Source organism: Zeugodacus cucurbitae, chromosome 2, assembly GCF_028554725.1.
Source record: "Zeugodacus cucurbitae isolate PBARC_wt_2022May chromosome 2, idZeuCucr1.2, whole genome shotgun sequence".
NCBI lineage: Eukaryota > Metazoa > Arthropoda > Insecta > Diptera > Tephritidae > Zeugodacus > Zeugodacus cucurbitae.
Genome location: NC_071667.1, coordinates 13133531 through 13152958, shown reverse-complemented (window position 1 = coordinate 13152958; position 19428 = coordinate 13133531). Strand labels below are relative to the sequence as shown.

Here is a 19428-nt window from a genome sequence, read left to right as displayed (position 1 = left end):
CTAAAAATGCAGAATTAAAGAAAAATACTAGAAACTTTAAATTTCATTATAAAGATGATACATAAGAGAAATTTTAAATGGGTGTGGATCCGCCCATTTGTGGGCCAAAAACCATATCTCCGAAACTACTCGACCAATTTCAATGAAATTCGGCTTCTAATATTTTCCTTGCATCGCAATTATACTTACTTCCTACATACCAGAACATTGAAGTAAGCACTAGTGAAGATATCTGGACAAAACTTTGCAGAAATTCTTCATTTATAGTGTAATGCAATACCAAAAATTGCCGAAATCGGACCATAAATTATAAGTGCTTCTAATGAATTTTGTACTGAAAATATAAATAAGTCAATCAGATATTTTGAAGAAATTCGGAGGGAATATTTTTCTTTTTCCCGATTTCGTCCACCTCCTTTATCAGCCTGATCATTTTAACATATATGTATACCCTAATATCTCACTCATTTTGTTTTAGGTGTTACAAATAACCATTATGTGAATTTACATACTTAATTTATACTCTATGCAACATGTTGCGAGACTTTACAAATGCAACACATTTACGGATTTTTATTTGTATTGCATAAAAAATGTATAAAAGTAAGACAGCGTGTATTAAGAACTATATGCATCATCATCATTAATAAGCCAGATTAGTTTTGAATTGCCCGATTCGTTAGAATTTAATAAAAAGCTAAAAATGTGAATATTTTGCCGCCAGAAATGCACTCATGTGCACGCTTATATGTATGCGCAGGCAGGCAACCAATTACGCGGCAATAATACCGCGTCAAATTATCGAGCATTGTAATTGCCGTTAACAACAAAACTACAACAAGGCGCATTCACATTGTGCTGTTGGTGTTTTGCAGTGTGTAATTTGTAGGTATAATCCGATATGTACTGTGAGCTGACAGAAATTGTACATATCTATGTGTATTCTATAGACTTTTTTCGCCGTTATTTTGTTGTTGTTGTTATGAGTTTCTGTGAGCTGCGAAAATATCGCGAAAGTTTCGCCACTTGTAAATTATACGATTTTGCGCCAATTTGATTCAAAAGCCAAAGCTATATTTAGGCACAAAATTTGTTAGCAATTAAAATGCAGAGTTGCCACCTGTTTAAATAGTTTTAAATACAATTTAGAGTTATTAAAAGAATATAGTGACAAATGTAAATGTACTCTCGATCTTCATCATGAAAAATTCTAAAAAAATTCTAAAATTTTATTTCCAGCTTAATTTTTTGATGTTTCGATTTGCTTTTTCCATACTGAGGAACCCTGTTTCTAACTTGCATATGCATGCATATATCTAAGCACATATAAATTCATATATGTACGTATGTACTATTACAATGCTTGCATAATTATGGCGAAGCGCCTTTCCAATATTTCCGCTAACATTACAAAATCGTTTCCGTATGCGCATAACCAACGCAGCTAACAATTAAAGCAGGGGTTCTCAAATGGTATATACGCTGGAACATTTAGCCATATCAAACTGCCAAAGTTCAGTAAGAGGTGGGCAAAGCAAAGTGAAGCTGGCGTTTATATAAAAATAGCAGTCATTTCATGGAGCCTTAGGCTCTACTTACATTTTTCATGGTGAGTCTAAATAGACGTAAGAGTCGAATATTGTTTTAATAATGCCTAGGCAACCTAATGCATTGGTAAAATAAATACTAATAAATTTTGAAACAAAATTCGATATCCTTAGTTATGTTTGGGAACCTCTGTAATGGAAAATAACAGCAGTATTTGAAACCGTTACCAACAAAAATGGTTGCACAGGCAAACTAGTACATTTGTCATAATATACAATCAAACATGCATGTTATACATAAACATGCCTTCGAAATACATACATTCGTAGGTGCATCCATGAGCGCCCAATGTTGCACGGGTTTATTAAAGGTTAATTATATGAGCATGAGTGAAACCGCATAGCTAAATATCTATCCAATGGGAATTGTCGGATTAATGGAGTAGATTTTGTAAATTTTAATAAAACTAAAGCCATCACTAAACAACATTATTGCTCATCTCTATCTCTGGTCATTGACTTTAGATGACTAGGATTAATGGGGCATGCAAAGGGGTGGTTAGTGTCATGCGGGGACACTTTGCATTAGGACATATGTTGAGTATGTCAGGGTCTAGTCTGCTACAGTATCCAGAACGAAGTTGGGCAAGGGTCACACTAGTTTCGCGAGGCAACTCGAGCTCTGTGTCTGCAACGGGTGGTGTTGTTTCTCCAAGTACGCCAATGGGAGTCAATGAATACTTTCTGCGAAAGCATCCCAACAGATACTGTTTGGTAAGCCATTGCCTGACGTATCGTACAATCATCAGCGTAAGAGGTAACTGAGACTCCTCCTTGTCGTTGAGGGAGTTTCGAAATGTAGAAATTAAATAGTAAGGGGGATAGGACATCACCCTGGGGTACCCCTTGTTTAATTCTTCTAGTTTTCTTCTTCTAATTAAATCAGTCTTCATATACAGTGTCTTAATTTATGAAAATTTATATAGATATAATTACGGAAAACTAACATAAATAAATTTCAGCACTATAATTTGTGGGGTAACATTCGAAATTAGCTCTTCCTTACTTGTTCTTACTGTTAATGTAATATAATTATACTCGTATGTATATTGGAAATTGCATGAAAGCTTGTAAAAATGTTAAATTAGCGGAAATCTAAATGAAGCGGTAAATACCGATTGCACGAAAAATGCCGTGTTCAAAGAATACATACATATATATGAAGCGCGATGATTGGTAATGCGAGCCTGACTTGTTTATAGTTACATTTTTTAAATTATAGGTGAGCGATTTAGAAATAAAATGTCATAACTCCATTTTAATGGTTTTTGGGGAAACTGAACTATTATTTTATTTAAATTGTCACATTTTTTTCCAATTAAGGAAGTGATTTAAATCTATTTATTGTAATTAGGAAGCACATATTGTGGATATGAGTATGTTTGGAGAGCGCTCACTCACACCGCGAGATGATAGCAAGTAAAAAAATATTCTACAATTTTTATACTCTCGCAACAAAAGTCGCTAAGAGAGTATTATAGTTTTGTTCACATAACGGTTGTTTGTAAGTCATAAAACTAAACTAGATATAGGGTTATATATATCAAAATGATAAGGACGACGAGACGAGTTGAAATCCGGATGTCTGTCTGTCCGTCCGTGCAACGGATAACTTGAGTAAAAATTGAGATATCTTAACGAAACTTGGAACACGTATTCCTTGGCACCCTGAGGAGGTTGCTTTCGAAAATGGGCATGATCATTGCCACGCCCACAAAATGGCGAAAAACAAAAACCTTTAAAGTGTTATAACTAAGCCATAAATAAAGCTATGGAAATAAAATATGGAATAAAGGATCGCACTAGGAAGGAACATATTTGACTGTAATTTTTTGGGGAAGTGGGCGTGGGCAAATCGGTTATTTGTATATATCTTGCAAACCAATAATGCTATATAAACCAAACTTTCTGCAGTCGATTCTCTTATGGACCCCACCACACACCATGAAAATAGTTGAAATCGGATAATAACCACGCCCACCTCCCATACAAAGGTTAGGTTGCAAATTACTAAAAGTGGGTTAACTCACTAACGAAAAACGTCAGAAACACTAAATTTCACAGATATAATTGCAGAAGGAGCTGTACTCAGATTTTTTTTTTTCAAAATTAAAAATGGGCGTGTCATCGCCCACTTATGGGTCAAATACCATATCTCAGGAACTACTCGACAGATTTCAATGAAATTCGGTATATAATATCGGGCGAAATCGGTTCACAACCACGACTACTTTCCGCATACCTCAATTTTGAATTCCTTCAATTTATAATGTATATATAAGGAACCGATGAATATAGCGGAATAAAACTTTACAAAAATAGTGCATATCATCTCTGGCTTTACTTGTGAAAAACTTGTCGAAAACGTTAATTTTCTGTCGAGGCCCCAGATATCGAACATAAATTTTTCACCGCAAATATGGGTAAATCCCTCAGATAATTTAATGTAATTCAGAGGAAATTGTTTTCTTCTAATAGTGTGTCTCTGTTCCAAAAATTATTGAAATCGGGTCATAACATCTCTTAGCTCCCATATACCTAATTATAGGTTTTTCATAAGTACGGTGGGCTTTATTTTGCATATATGTATGTATTGGTTAATATGTGAGATATCTTAGCAAAATTAAGTGAGCGTATAGTCTTTAATATAGTGTACCTTACTGGTGAAAATGAATGAAATCGGTTCAGGAATTACCTCAGCCCTCATATACTATATAAACTTTATGCCGAGTATATGGGAAAATTTGTGTGTTATCTTAATAAAATTTCATCAATAAATTGCGAGAGTATAAAATGTTCGGTTGCACCCGAACTTAGCCTTTCCTTACTTTTTTATTTTTCTAATACCAAAAATGATTTTAATTCAAGCATTCCACACCTTCTCCTACAGCAACTTCCAAACTAGAGACCAAAATATTTTATAAAGCATTCGAAATTGATCCAATCAAAAACATGGAAAAGATACTTATTGCATTTTTCAATGGAAGCCCTCGTATTTTCGCCACAAGCATAAGCAAATTTTTCGCCGACAGCATAAACATACATGCACATATTGTTTGTACCCTCAAATATGTACTTCATTTGGACTAATTACGCGTTCTTAATTATACACAAACGGGCGCAGCGGCGATACAACTCGAACTGCTGTTGTGCACATACATATGTATGTACACATACAAACACATGTTTGTGCCTGTCTGCATGCGGAATATTAGTGTGAAATTGAGAAATCAAATTGAGCGTTAGCGTCCTAACGCCATTCAAAAATACTCGGTCTATTGAATACAAATGTTGACAGACACATAACCCAAACAACCAAATGATAAGGACTGTGATTTCGGTAAGTTAATGATGGTAATTGAAATAAAGTTGAGAACCAGACTTCTCAGAGTGCACAATTTATGTGTATAAACTTCTAATCTGAAAACTATATATTGAATATTTGGTATGAATGATCTAATCTTTATACCATTTTGTGCTGCACTATTTTTTTTAAATTCTTTGTTTGTTGGGTCATCCATCAGCGCATATGTAAATATTATTATGTACACTGAGAGTTATGTACTTGCAGTTAAGCCTACAAATGTAGTTCTAGTCTGTAATTAACGCGTTTAAACGTTGCTCAACAATTTTCGTAATTAATGCTAAGAGTCGATAGTGTAGCATTACTAATGAGAGATTACTAGTTTTTTGTATGAACCACATTGGAAAATTGGAATGGTTGTGCAATAATATTGGTTTTGTAGTGCTAGTGAAAGATTGAATGGATTAAGTTTCAGTATGAACAAAAAACTAGGTGTCCTCTATGGCATATTTAATTGATAGAGAAGTGTAGTTATGTTTATAATTAATTATAATAAGGTTGGAAAAATTTCCACGAATAACCTGCTTGCCTTTTAAAAATAATTTGCACCTTTATTTCCAAAGGATTCAGTAACAAAATATAATTATCTCTATTTCTCGCTTTCTTCACTTTCAGTATATTACGTATACGCACTGTTGAACGTAAAAAAGAGTGATTGGTTAGTTGAAGATTGTAGTAAGAGAATACGCATTCAAACACATTTACAATACTTGACTTTACCATTAGAATTTTGTTTTTTGGTTTTTAATTAAATATAGCCTTAGAATTAACATAAAACATTAACATTTCCAATGCCCTTTCCTTTAAAGCTCAACTGAAACTCTTTTCCTAAAATTGCATAAACTCTCATTATGTCGCTACCATTCTCAATTTTTCTCCAGAAATATATGCGCACTAATTTGTCATGTGGCGCGCAATTCAGAATGCGACACCTCGATTATCACGGCGACATTTGTAAGCGACGCTATGCTATGCCAATCAAGGCAAAGCTGTTGCCAACGTTGCGCCACAAATGCAACAACAACAAAGCCTGAAGGTCTTCTTTCGCCACTCGCCAATGGAATGGCGAGTGAAATGAGCATAGCAGCAGATTTTTACTGAAAAATGCGAGCATATTAGTCACGCGCTCATCGTTAAAAGTACTTGCATTGCTGGTTCGGCTGGTAATGCGAGCTTTTGCTTTGCTGCTGCTACCGCTGTTGCCATGGCGTATTTTTCACGCTTATTTCATGGCCAAATATGTAAATTTGAAATGAAATATTGGCTGTGAAAAGCATCATGATTTCTAGTGATGTGCGGCGGTAATATTTCTTTGGCAGCATATATATTATTAGAGTATATTAAGTGGCGTTATGTGGAAGTAAAGTATATCGCTTGGCTATTACTTCCTTTGCTATCTTTTGTTTTTTCCCCTCTTTTGTGTATTAGGCATAAGTGCTAATGAACAGCAACAGACGCTACGTGTGGATAATTTGTGAGAAAGTCGAACATAAATATGGCAAAGTATCCCGCTCAAATTGTTAATATGATAGAGTATATGTATGAAGATGCTCGTGTGTTGCCGTGCGCGTAAGCATAAACCTGATTTATTAGCATACCTTTAGTAATGAGGAGTTTTTGTTAAATTATGCTAGAAAATTTTGATGGCACTAATGAAATTGTTATGTATAAGTATATCAAAAATTATTGAGTAGCATAGCATTGATTTGCGTGAACAAATTGGTTGAGTCTGATGAGAATAGATTTTTTGTTTCATTTTAGTGCAATTATATGCTGTATGTATTATTAATTCTATTTATATGCTAATTTTCTCTATGTCTTGGCTTCTTTAATAATTGCGGATACATATGGTGAGTAGAGTAATCCTTTACTTTTAGATTATCAAAAGTTATTTATAGTTTTTATCAAACTTGTATATCAAAGGATGGTATAGGTGCTGGGCCACGTATCAAGTTGTCGGTGTCTATGGGACATTTTCCAAGTATCTTTCAAACTTAGCTCTATGCTACTAGCAAATGTGCTGAAGTAATATTGAACATGGACTATCACGGTGAACGAATTGCCATCATCAGTGATAGCCAGGCGGCACTCCAGGCATTGTTATCCTTAGAAATAAAATCGAGGCTGGTTCTGGACTGCAAACTTAATTTAGTGTGCAGCAACAATAGTTTAATCTTGTTCTGGGTAACTGGACACAAAGGTATACAAGGCAACGAACTTGCAGACCAACTAGCTAAAAAGGCCGCGACTGCCAAGCCGGTGGGGCCAGAGCCCTGCATTGCTGCTGGTTTGTATGTTCTCAGAAATAGACTACTAGAAGACGAAGAGATTCAAACAACTTATTGCACTCCCAAGAAACAAATGAGACAACTAGCGGGACTTTACACCGGCCACTGCAGACTAAGGTGTCATCTGAACAATCTCGGAATCTGCTTAACGGACCTGTGCAGATTCTGTGATCTGGCAGCGGAAACACCTGAGCACCTACTCCTAGACTGTCACGCGATCGCGAGGTTAAGAAGCCAGACAATGGGGTCTCTTTACCACCAAGGGGTAAGCGTCCACCACCCCTGCAGCGCTACTAAGTCTTCTTAGAGCTACATCACTGGATGGTATTCTGTGATAAACTGGAGAGGGCACAATAGACCGGATGTAGCAGTGCGATCCTCAAATAAAATCTATCTATCTATATCAGTGGAACTTTATATATAAATATTATATTATTTGTTAATATTTTCGAAATTAAACCCTTTCAAATATAATATGATATCGTGTTTTTTAGCTTTAAAGAATACGTAATTATTAAGATAATTTTTTATGATTTATGAAAGAGAGATAATCTCCAACTGTCGCCGAACTGCGAAGGAAAGAGAGGAGTGGCGCGCTCTCATCGATTCGGCTATATCCGGCTAAACGGTTCAACGGCAATCACATACATACAGATTACCTACAGTGCAAGGGCGTATGCGCAATATAAATTCCTGTTGTAGCACATGCTATGTTACGTATACGCACCGTTGAACATAGAGTAAAGTGAAAGCTCAAATTAATATTACGAGCAGTGTTTATTTCTTCGCATAGTAAAAAAGGAAGTTTCCAAAGCAACCACGATTCCAAAAACCAATTCAAAAATTAATTGCATAGTTTAAAATGTTAAATGTTGAAATTGATAGTATTTTTTTTCACTGCCGAAGAAACATTTACTAATAATTTTTTGTATAGAGATATTAAATACATAATTGATTAATCCTGTAAAAATATACACATTTAAAAATAAAAAAAAAATCTACAGTAAATGAATGCGTTCATGGAAAATTATGTGGTATACCGTATTTTACATATAATATAGTTAATTATATATATACACTGGTGGCCATATATATATATATATTTTTTTTATATGCTTTTTTTTTGCAATTATATAATTTCGGTAACTTAAATCGTATCAGTAGTAGTTTTTTTTAGCGCTGTAAAATAATTATCACTGAAAGCAAAATAAGTTGATGAAACTTTTCATTGGAAAACAATTAAAAATAACAGTAGATACGTTACCAACATACCTACGTTTTTTATGTAATCATATTTTTTCGTTTGTGAAATATTATACACCTAGTTAAGCACATGCATATGAACACATTTGCAGGCAAATGCAATGCTTCAAAGTGAACGCCACAATGTTTAGCCGTCGACGTGCACTGGTGTTGTCTGTGCATCATCTACCATATTTGTTTGCATAAGTACGCGTCAACTTTTGTACGCATAACGGATGCGGCCAATTTAAGTGATTTATCATTACTGCATTCAGTGAATCCTTTCAGTTCAATTCATTTACCACAATGCATTTACGAAATGTTTCAGTGCGCTTTTTTCGCGCTTATCGGTATAATATCGAGGTTTTTTCAACTGTGTTGATATCAAAGGAGCATGTGTTATAATTGTTTTTGTTTTTGCTTTTGGAATTTTTTTTTTTGTTCTTCATCAACATAAGTATGAGTGGTTTTAATGCAATCGCTACACATTCATTGGCCAATTAATTATGAAAAATGTATTTAAAATCTGTAATTATCGCAAATTTGTTAAGCAGGCGAGAGTGAAGAGGAATGCATTAATTTATTTATTTTAATGTTGTTGATTGTTCAACAATTGCATTTTACAGCTGTTTGAAAGTGAATATTTTACACCTGGACAACTATAACTGTATGTGAGTGTGTGTTCATGTGTGCATTTAAAAATGTATTGAATTTTATTGATCAAATTTAAATTGTTTAAAGATACAGTTTGATTAATACTCGCTTTCTGTATATATGACTATTAACTATAGCATAACTGTATATCAGTAAATTGTCTAAAATATATTTTATTACCTGTTTATGCGTTTTTATTAAATGTTATTTTTTTTAAGTGTCAGATATTTTATTTACTTTTAGATATTTTATAGATATTCATTGCTTTAACAAAAAAAAAAAATATATATATATATATATTTCTTAAGTTGCTAGAGGGTATAATAGTTTTGTTCACATAACGATTGAATGTAACAGAAAAAAAAACATGTAAGGAAAGGCTAAGTTCGGGTGCAACCGAACATTTTATACTCTCGCAATTTATTGATATAGTTTTGACACAATTTGACCCATATATTCGGTATAAAGTCCAATAGAATAACGAAAATCATCATATATAGTATATGAGGGCTGAGGTAATTTCTGAAGCGATTTCACTATTAAGCCCATCATATTTTTGAAAAACCAATAATAAGGTATATGGGAGCTGGGGGAAATTTTGAACCGATTTTAACCATTTTTGGCACAGAGATACACTATTAGAAGAAAAAGATTTCCTCTGAATAAAATTAAGATATCGAGAGATTTACTAATATTTTCTGTGAAAAATTACCCTAAGGCACTGAATTCTTCATATTCGATATCCGGACATCGAAAAGTTATAGTCCGTATAATTGTTTATCACAAGTAGGCGGATTATAACCACGCCTACCTCCCATACAAAGGTTATGCTGAAAACAACTAAGATTGCATTAATTCAGAATGGAAAAACACCAGAAACCTTAAATTTTATTATAAAGATGGTACAGAAGTTCTTCACTCAAATTGGTATACAAAATATTAAATGGGTGTGGCTCCACCCACTTATGGGTCAAAAACCATATCTCAGAAACTACTTGACCAATTTCAATGAAATTCGATTCGTAATATTTTTCTGTCACCCAAATGATATGTTGTGAAAATTTGCCATATCGGTTCACCACCACTTTCAATATACAGTGAAAGCTCGCTAATCCGAACGGTGTGTAATCCGAATTATCCAGTAATCCGAATTGAATAAAGTACGCGTTGCATATTCTATAGTCCGCATTGATTGCCGCTCTCTAATCCGAATTTTAATTTTTCTATCCTTTTGTAGCGTAGGTGCACATATTTGTTTTGACATACATAAGTGCAAACAACGTAGAAAGCCTGTTTCAACATGTTCTCGAAGTGTGAATGGAATTTTACAACTAACGGGACATCATTTGATATGCATACACATGTATGTATTTACAAATGAATGCATGTTCAATGATTTATTTTGTTATTATTTTAGTTCTGGAATAGCATTACACGCGACGACATCAATTTAAATTACAATATGGCAAAAAGACGTGCACATAAAACATTATCACTAGCTGATAAGATTAAAATAATACAAGAGATAGACCGCGGACAATCTGGAAAACTTTTGGCAGATAAATATGGTGTAGGAACTTCTACAATTTGTGACATAAAAAAAAATTCCGAAAATATTAGGAGGTATAGAATCCGTATTATGTACTAAAGTATCTTACAAAAATGAGTTAATTGTATACATACCTATTTTATCAGATTTGCTGAGAATTCTGATGAAAAACTTTTGAAGCAGCGCAAGACACTCAAAACGGGTGAGTACGAAGAGTTTGAGCAAAAATTATATGCTTGGTTTGAAGAGAAGCGGTCACGACATCAAACGATTTCAGCGGGAGTTTTACGACAAAAGGCAAAATCACTTTATCAGAAAATGTATAACAATGATTCGTTTAAAGCTAGCGATGGATGGTTTCAAAAGTTTAAGAAACGATTTTCTGTACGAAACTTAAAAATATGCGGAGAGTCTTTATCTGCTAGACCAGATCTTGTTCCTGCTTTTCAAAATGAGCTCTACAATGTAATTGAAGCTGAAAATTTGTTGGACGACCAAATTTATAATGCTGATGAGTCTGGACTTTTTTGGAAAATGTTTCCAGACAAAACTTTAGTGCATTTTAAAGAAAAATCAGCTCCAGGCACCAAAATGAGCAAAGAGAGAATCACCTTCTTATGTTGTGCTAATAAGACTGGAAGTCACAAGCTACAGATTGCAGTGGTTGGTAAATCAAAAAACCCTCGGTCATTTAAAAAACAAAGGGTGATTGAATATTACTCATCAAAAAATGCATGGATGACAACATACATTTTTACTGAATGGTTTTTCAAATCGTTTATACCACAGGTAAAAAACTATCAGACTGAAAATAATTTGCCGAAAAAAGGTCTATTGATATTGGATAATGCAACATGTCATGGGGAGCCGTTGGCATCTGAATGTGGACAATATAAAACTATGTTTCTCCCTCCAAATTGTACTAGCATTATCCAACCTATGGATCAAAATGCGATACGCCTGACTAAACTTTATTACAAAAAAGACCTCTTGTGTGAATTGGTCAATTCTGAATCAGACAGTACTGACATTTTTTTGAAACAATTCAGTATGTACGACGCTTGTGAATTGCTTAAGCGATCTTGGAGCAGGGTATCGGATTCCACTCTAAAGTCCTGTTGGAAAAATATTCATACCCAGAGATGGGCTTCAGAAGATAACATTCCATTGTCAGTCTTACAACAAGAATTACCGGAGAGTGACCTTTCGGCTCGTTTTGAAGAAAATGAAGAATTTCGTGCAATCACAAATTTATTTCGCCGCAATACTGACGTGGAACTTTCTGAAGATGAAGTTCTTGCCTGGATTAATGACTCTGGCAGTAGTGTGGTTGCATGTAGTACCTCAGAATTGGTTACAGAAGACGAAGAAGCAGAATCTAATATGATTAAGCGCGTTAAAAATCATGAAGCTGTACAAGCTTTAAATATAAGTATAGATTGGGCAAAGCAACGAGGCATAGACACTGATCAAATATTAGTACTCAAGGAAATGCGTAATAAAGCTTTAGAAGCATGTGTATTGAAACAGAAACAAACTTGCATCACAAATTTCGTTAAAAAAACATAATAAATAAGGTGTAAGCAATATTCTTTCTTAAAAATATAATAATAAATAAAATTAGTTCTGAAGTACTATCCCGAGTTTTATTTTCGAATGGCGTCATCTTATGTGAAATAAAATACATAAATATAGCCTATCCACTAATCCGAATATTTCGCTAATCCGAATTGGGGTGTGCAATCATTAATTCGGATTAGCGAGCTTTCACTGTACTAGGATTGTGAAGTCGATCTGAATCGTTTACTTTACAAAATATAAAGTAAACACTAGTGAAGATATCGGAACAGAACTTTGCACAAATACTGCATTTATAGTGTGGCATCGCGCTTCCGAAAATATAGGTAAGTCTCTCAGGTATTTTGAAGAAATTCAGTGATAATATGTTTCTTCTAATACTATGTCTCCGTGTCAAAAATTTGTGAAATCGGGTCATAACTTCACCTAGCTCCCATATATCTAATATAAGGGTTTCCAACTTTCATGTTCGGTTACACCCGAACTTAGTCCTTCCCTACTTGTTTTGCTTTTAGAAATATTAAAAAAAAAAATAGTTTTTATGAAAAAATGTAATTTTATTTGGAAAAAGTTTGTAAGTAACATACGTTAGGTCTCATCACAGTCGTAGTAAATCGAAGTTTATATTTTCTGTACATTTGACTGATATTTTGTATATATATTCTGAAAAGATTATCTCTAAATGCATGAATTGCCAAAAATATATATTGTTCATGAAAAATGTGTTATCCGTTAATACTCAATAAGCCTTCTTTCTGGCTTCAGCAGCATATTTTCAGCAAACCAACATTGTTTCAATAACCTTAAATTCCTCTTTTTATCCAGTTTATTTCTTAAAATAAAATATTCTACAACATTTCCATGGTTTGCAATAATTAATACTAATTACATTGCGCTAAGCACTCAAGTAATGTTTCAATCCGTGGTGTTGTTAAAAATTAACTCTGTACACTGGCAGGTAACAAGAACTGTCAAAAACTCTGATATTAAAATAAATATTAAAAAGTACACCATATACAAACTGTACACATACAAATTTGCATAAATGCAACCGCTGAGTATATTATCGTATCGCTACCCAGGCAAAAATGCCATTAAGGTCATAACTTTACTTGTTTGCTTTATTTTTTTTTTTACCCAATGACATTACAAGATCTGACCTCGACCGAGCAGAGGCCATCAGTATGGTCTGCTGCAATGAGAATGGTTTAGATTAGGTTGTCGTCTGCTAACATACACACCAGCATTACAAACGCCAGCTATGCCTCTGTATATGTATGAGTACAACAACTATACTTTAGTATACTATAGTAATAAGCACATGCTCAGCCCTGTAGTACATCTGGTATGAATTGGTGAATTGCACTAGTGAATTCTTGTGTTACAAGTAACTAGAGAATTCACGACAACGAGGTAATGCAGAGAAGCAATAGTACATGAGAGAGAAGAGAGCATGATCTAGAGAACGTTGTGCTCAATATGTACTCTCAGTAGAATATTAGCGACAAATAAGGGTGGGAATGTAATTTTGAGAGATCGAAGCAAAAATAACGCAGAATAATAACGGCAGAGCATCTCGTACAGTAAGTACAAGCTGCAAATAATTATTGGATCATTATAGTATTTACGTACATGTTGGTCATTGAAAGCATGATTTACTGTAGTAGAAAGAAAGGCATCAGCGTTTTCTTTGTAAATCTGATATTTCATTTTTCGCATAATAGTTTGTACAATTGATCTCGCGTCGCGGGTTCTAATACGTTTATTGTTTATTAAAAGTGTTATTAAAAGGTGAATGAAATAATAGTGATCAAAAACAAAGAAAACATAAATATTTTATATGTAAATATGTATGCAAAAAAATGGATTGCCCTGCACAATGGAAAGAGGTAAGAATTCCAACATTGCTGTATAATTATATGCTTTGTTTGGAAGTGTTTGCTGCACGTACATATTTATGAACGCATAAATATCATTGTATGTACATTTATTTAAATTATTAACACCTTACTTATATGTATACTTGTTTCGAATTATTTTACTCATTTAAGATCAACACCAAATTTTAATGGAACTCCTAGAAATGTGGCTTGGGGATATAAGTGCAGTGATAAATACGGTGTGTAATTTGTAATACAATTTTAATATCAACTAGATTTCTTTTTAATTATATTCTTTCTTTATAACATGTTCAACGAAGTCGCTTTTGAATCCAGCCGAAGTGCACAAAAATTTTGACTGATATTAACCGACTCTGTGGTTCAGATGGTAAATATAATTGTAAACAAAGGAATTTTAAATAAAAATTAATATTGTTAATTATATTATATTTAAATAAAATTTGTGTTTAATTATGTTTAGAATAAACTAGCTAGGTTGAGAGGTAGTGAAGAAAGTAGTGAAATTTAATAGTCGGTAAGTTGTGAGGTAACTAATGATATATAGTCAGTGATATGTGGTGAAGTAGCTAGTGAAGTATAGGCGGTGAAATCACTCGTGAATAGTGTTAATCGGTTACCGCCAATGACATCGCCGTGTTAAATTCATGAGTGAATTGCATTGCCGGTATTATGGTAGGTAACCAGTGGTGGTTACCAGTAAGTAGTGAACTCACTAGTGTTTCACTAATGAGCCGAACTGAAGGGAATGTATTGTAATATTAATATGTATGCATATTATACAAGCACATAAATGTGTATGTATACCCAACGGGGTAGAAAACGACATGTTTATCCTTGTATATTTATTGGGTTGTTTTAGTCAATTTTCAACGAAAATGTTTAGTCAGCAAATGTACATCTACATGCATATGTACTATAAAGGTATTCATATATTCTGCTCGCTCTTAGTTCTACTAGCAGCAGCATCATATCAGTAGTTGCATAGGTATGTGTGCAGACAGTTACGTTGTTTGTTGTGTTGTTTTATGTCTGTAGTTACGTGTAGTCTCATAACGACTTTGTCTATTAGTTTAATTTATAGAAATACTTATAAGCAATATGGGGTCGAGAGTTTGTTACCTATAAATATGTGAACATACATTTTTGTGAAATTTGTGCAAATCTGTTCCAAGAAAAATAAAATAAAAACCAAAAAATTGTAGCAGCTTTTAGGTTTTATAAAGTTAAATGATAATAAAATATGAGCTGGTGTTACAGTGCGGGTTATGCTTATAATGCTCATAAAATATACTAATAAAATTGAGATGGTTTCAATTGTTAACTTTTACTATTTTAGAAATATGCAGAGCTAATTCGAATAGTGCATGCTTTGGAATTAATATAAGAATGTTAATAATTTAAAAATCAGCAAAATTTAAAGAAAAACAAGTAAGAAAGGGCTAAGTTCGGGTGTAACCGAACATTTTATACTCTCGCAATTTATTTATTTAACTTTATTTATATTATATAATACACAATTTGACCCACATGTTCGTCATATATATTGTATAAAGTCCATTGAAAGTTGGAAACCATAATATTAGGTTAGAAGAACCGAGGTCCTCGTGTTCGATATATGGGGCCTTAAAAACCTATGGTCCGATTTCGGCGATTTTTAGAATGGGGCTGTCACACTATAAACATAGTATTTGTGCAAAGTTCTGCACGAGGGCGTGGCGTCGCCCATTTATGGGTCAAAAACCATATCTCAGGAACTCCTCGACCGATTTCAATGAAACTTGTTTTGTAATAGTTTCCTTACATCCCAATGATATGTTGTGAAAATCGCTTCACAACCACTTCCTATATACCAGAACTTTGAAGTCGATCTGAATCGTTTACTTTACAATATATAAAGTAAGCACTAGGAAAGATATCGGAACAGAACTTTGCATAAATACTACATTTATAGTGTGGCAGCCCCTTTCTAAAAATCGCCGATATCGGACATGAGGACCTCGGTGCTTCTAACCTAATATTAGAGTTTTCAACTTTCAATGAACTTTATACATTTATATGACGAACTAGCTGTTACCCTGTGCGCTTCGCTACACCTAAATCGATTAAAACTCTTAAGGGTTTTTACTTTGTGTTTTATTTATTATTGTAAAACTGTTACTTATTTATAAAACATTTATAAAACATATTGGTATACAACATTTTTGGTTTTTCCATTTGGCGCGTAAATGAATAAGCACCTTGGTGTTCCCACTCTCGAGCATGCGACGAACAATTGGCCGTGGGAGAAGCACGGTTCTTCCAAATTGACGCCGCACACTTGAAACGTTTGCCCTTGCGATTTGTTGATGGTCATCGCAAAGGCAAGACGTACTGGGAACTGCAAGCGCTTAAATTCAAACGGCATGTCCGTTGGAATCATGGGAATTCGTGGTAAGAGTACAACTTCACCTGCTGCCTTGCTATTTAGTATTGTTGCTTCAATCAAATTTGGCCACAATTTTTTGACTGAAAGTCTTGTGCCATTACACAAAGTCGGTGGCTTCAGATTTCGTAGAAGTATAATGGGTGAACCGTCTTTCAGGACCAAACTATGCGGTGGCAGACCGGAGGGATCCAAAGAATTCAAGAATTCATCCAACTACAACATTGACTATTTCATCTTGATTCAAAACGCTATCAATCGATGTATATGTTGTAGCTTCTCCAGACAGTCTTTCTTGAATGGCAAAATTGATTTCGTTGACGTGTACATTTTTCGGTGCCAATATTGCGCCTTCACTTAAATAATCATGGCGTTGATAGTGTTGAACAATATTCGGAAATACACATTCAATCAATTCTTCTTTCGATTGTAAAAGTGTACAAAAGTGGTTCGGCAATGTGTTCAAACCGGTATCATCGATTGGTATTTTGCCTTCGCCAATGTCCAACAACTGCTTCGAAAACGCCGCTGTGGATCGATTGTTTTGCAATTGGACTCGCATGTTGATGGTAAAAGTCAGCCTTTGAACATGTCTCCACAAAACTGACGATTTTAAACATGCGTTTATTTCGTCGGCAGGAGTTGATCGAGGAATGACTGGCAAAGTTTGCCGAGAATCGCCAGATAATAAGACTAATGCTCCGCCAAAAAGTTGTTGCTTTTGGCGTAAATCTTGCATTGTTCTATTGAAAGCTTCTAATGACTTTTTGTTAGCCATTGGGCACTCATCCCATAGAACTATTCCAGCTCCTCGCAAAACTTTTGCCATTGCTGAATTCCTCGATATGTTGCACGTTGGTGTTTCAACGACTTGATGGTTCAACGGTAATTTCAACGCAGAATGTGCTGTTCGGCCGCCATCAAGTAGAATAGCAGCGATGCCTGACGAAGCAATTGCCAGCGCAATTTTCTGCTGTGACCGTATAGTAGCAAGAATCAAAGAGATCAGAAACGTTTTCCCTGTACAACCGGGCGCATCCAGAAAGTAGAATCCACTGGCGTTATTGTCAACCGCTCGTATAATCTTATCATCAGCATTTTTCTGCTGAATATTCAATTTGGTAATGTTAGCTTGTATGAAAGCACGCATTTCATTGCAATCGTATTGTTGTTCACGTTGAAGCTCATGGTCAATCATATCAATCGCTTAACGATTGGGCGCGGTTATGCCAAGTTGCGCTAATGCCTTATTCGCAATTGTAGATCTTCAACCAATATCAAAGCATCATTATACATTTGTAATGTATATAGCAAGTCTGCGTCCGATGCTCGATTACGCGCCAAAATTAATAAGGCCTCGGTTATGCAGTCTTTGTACTTATTCCACAGTTCTTGCGGATTTGACGGAAGGCTTGTAGATATTATTATGGCGAATAGTACGTGTATTTGTTTTGGATGAGATGTGAGTGATGCATCATGAAGTCGCACACAACTGACCGTCAACAGTTTTCAAATCATTAAATGATCTTGGTCCGCGCACGTTGACTAATAGCAGACGCAAATAGAAACATTCGGCGTTGTTCGGATGGATGGTTTAAATTCGTCCTATGGCATCGGTTTAACGGACATTTGGATAACCGTCAACACGCTCCCCTTGCTTTCGTCGTTGAAATGTTTTCGATGATGGATTCCAAGTGAAATATTGTGGTATTTCGGAATATAGCAATGTTCTTGCAAATATTTTTTTTTTTGCAAAACGTGCAATGATACACGCATTAAATTTCTTATGTGCACCCTCCACACCGACCCCAATCACCCCTGAAAATTTCATTGAAATCGGGTAAGCCGTCTAGGAGGAGTATGCGAACAGGAAGTTTTCCCACTTAATTTTATATATATAGATAAGCGGGTCTTTTTCATTGGGGGGTGTTTTTATGTGGTGGGTCCCAAACCCTACTCACAACCGCATAGGCGGGTTTCGCCTTCTCACTTTAGCTCGCCTCCAAACGGATGTCTGTTGGCTACCCAGAGGATACTTGGTCTAAGACCGGAAGTCGTGAGCTGCTTGAGCCACATGTAAAAGAATCGTTCCTGGCCACTCCCAAGTGAATCACAGTCAGAAACTTTCCTCACTTACGTGAACTTCTACATATGACTCCATCCTCCCTATGAGCGCCTAGAACGTACCTATGAGCGCTGCCCCCGCCACGATGTCAAAATCGTGCTTGGCGATTTCAACGCTAGGGTGGGTAAAGAAGGTGTCTTTGGCACAACAGTCGGAAAATTCAGCCTCCATGACGAAACATCACCAAACGGTCTGAGGCTGATCGACTTCGCCGGGGCCCGAAATATGGTCGTTTGTAGTACTAGATTCCAGCATAAGAAAATCCATCAAGCTACTTGGCTGTCCCCGGATCGAATCACTCGCAACCAGATCGATCATGTTGTGATAGATGGATGACATGTCTCCAGTGTTTTTGATGTGCGTACGCTTCGTGGTCCCAACATCGACTCGGACCACTATCTTGTAGCAGCTAAGATACGCACCCGCCTCTGTGTAGAAAAGCGTACACGTCAACAAACACAAGGAAGGTTCGACATCGAGAAGCTGCAATCACAACCGACAGCCGAACGATTTTCTACTCGACTTGCACTCCTGCTCTTTGAGAGCACTCATCAGCATCTCAAACTCCTTACGTACAGCTGCAACCGAAACCATTGGTTTTCGGAAAAGTCAAAAAAACAGCTGGTATGATGAGGATTGTCGTCTCGCAGTGTAGAGAAAACAGACTGCCTACCTCGCAATGTTGCGATCGACCGCAA

At 35.3% G+C, this 19428-nt stretch overlaps 1 protein-coding gene and 1 long non-coding RNA gene across 2 annotated transcripts; both read left to right on the top strand.

Moving 5' to 3' along the window:
- The first annotated feature begins 10257 nt into the window (after positions 1 to 10257).
- Positions 10258 to 12341, top strand: LOC128924157 (jerky protein homolog-like). Its single transcript, XM_054236098.1, has 3 exons — positions 10258 to 10518; positions 10573 to 10778; positions 10851 to 12341. The coding sequence occupies exons 1-3, from the start codon at positions 10456 to 10458 to the stop codon at positions 12271 to 12273; spliced, it is 1692 nt and encodes a 563-aa protein (XP_054092073.1). The 5' UTR covers positions 10258 to 10455; the 3' UTR covers positions 12274 to 12341.
- Positions 12342 to 13849: 1508 nt separating this feature from the next.
- Positions 13850 to 14622, top strand: LOC128919849 (uncharacterized). The gene is made up of 3 exons (XR_008469990.1): positions 13850 to 14171; positions 14334 to 14401; positions 14483 to 14622. It is a non-coding gene; the product is annotated as an uncharacterized LOC128919849 (long non-coding RNA).
- The last annotated feature ends 4806 nt before the right edge of the window (positions 14623 to 19428 follow it).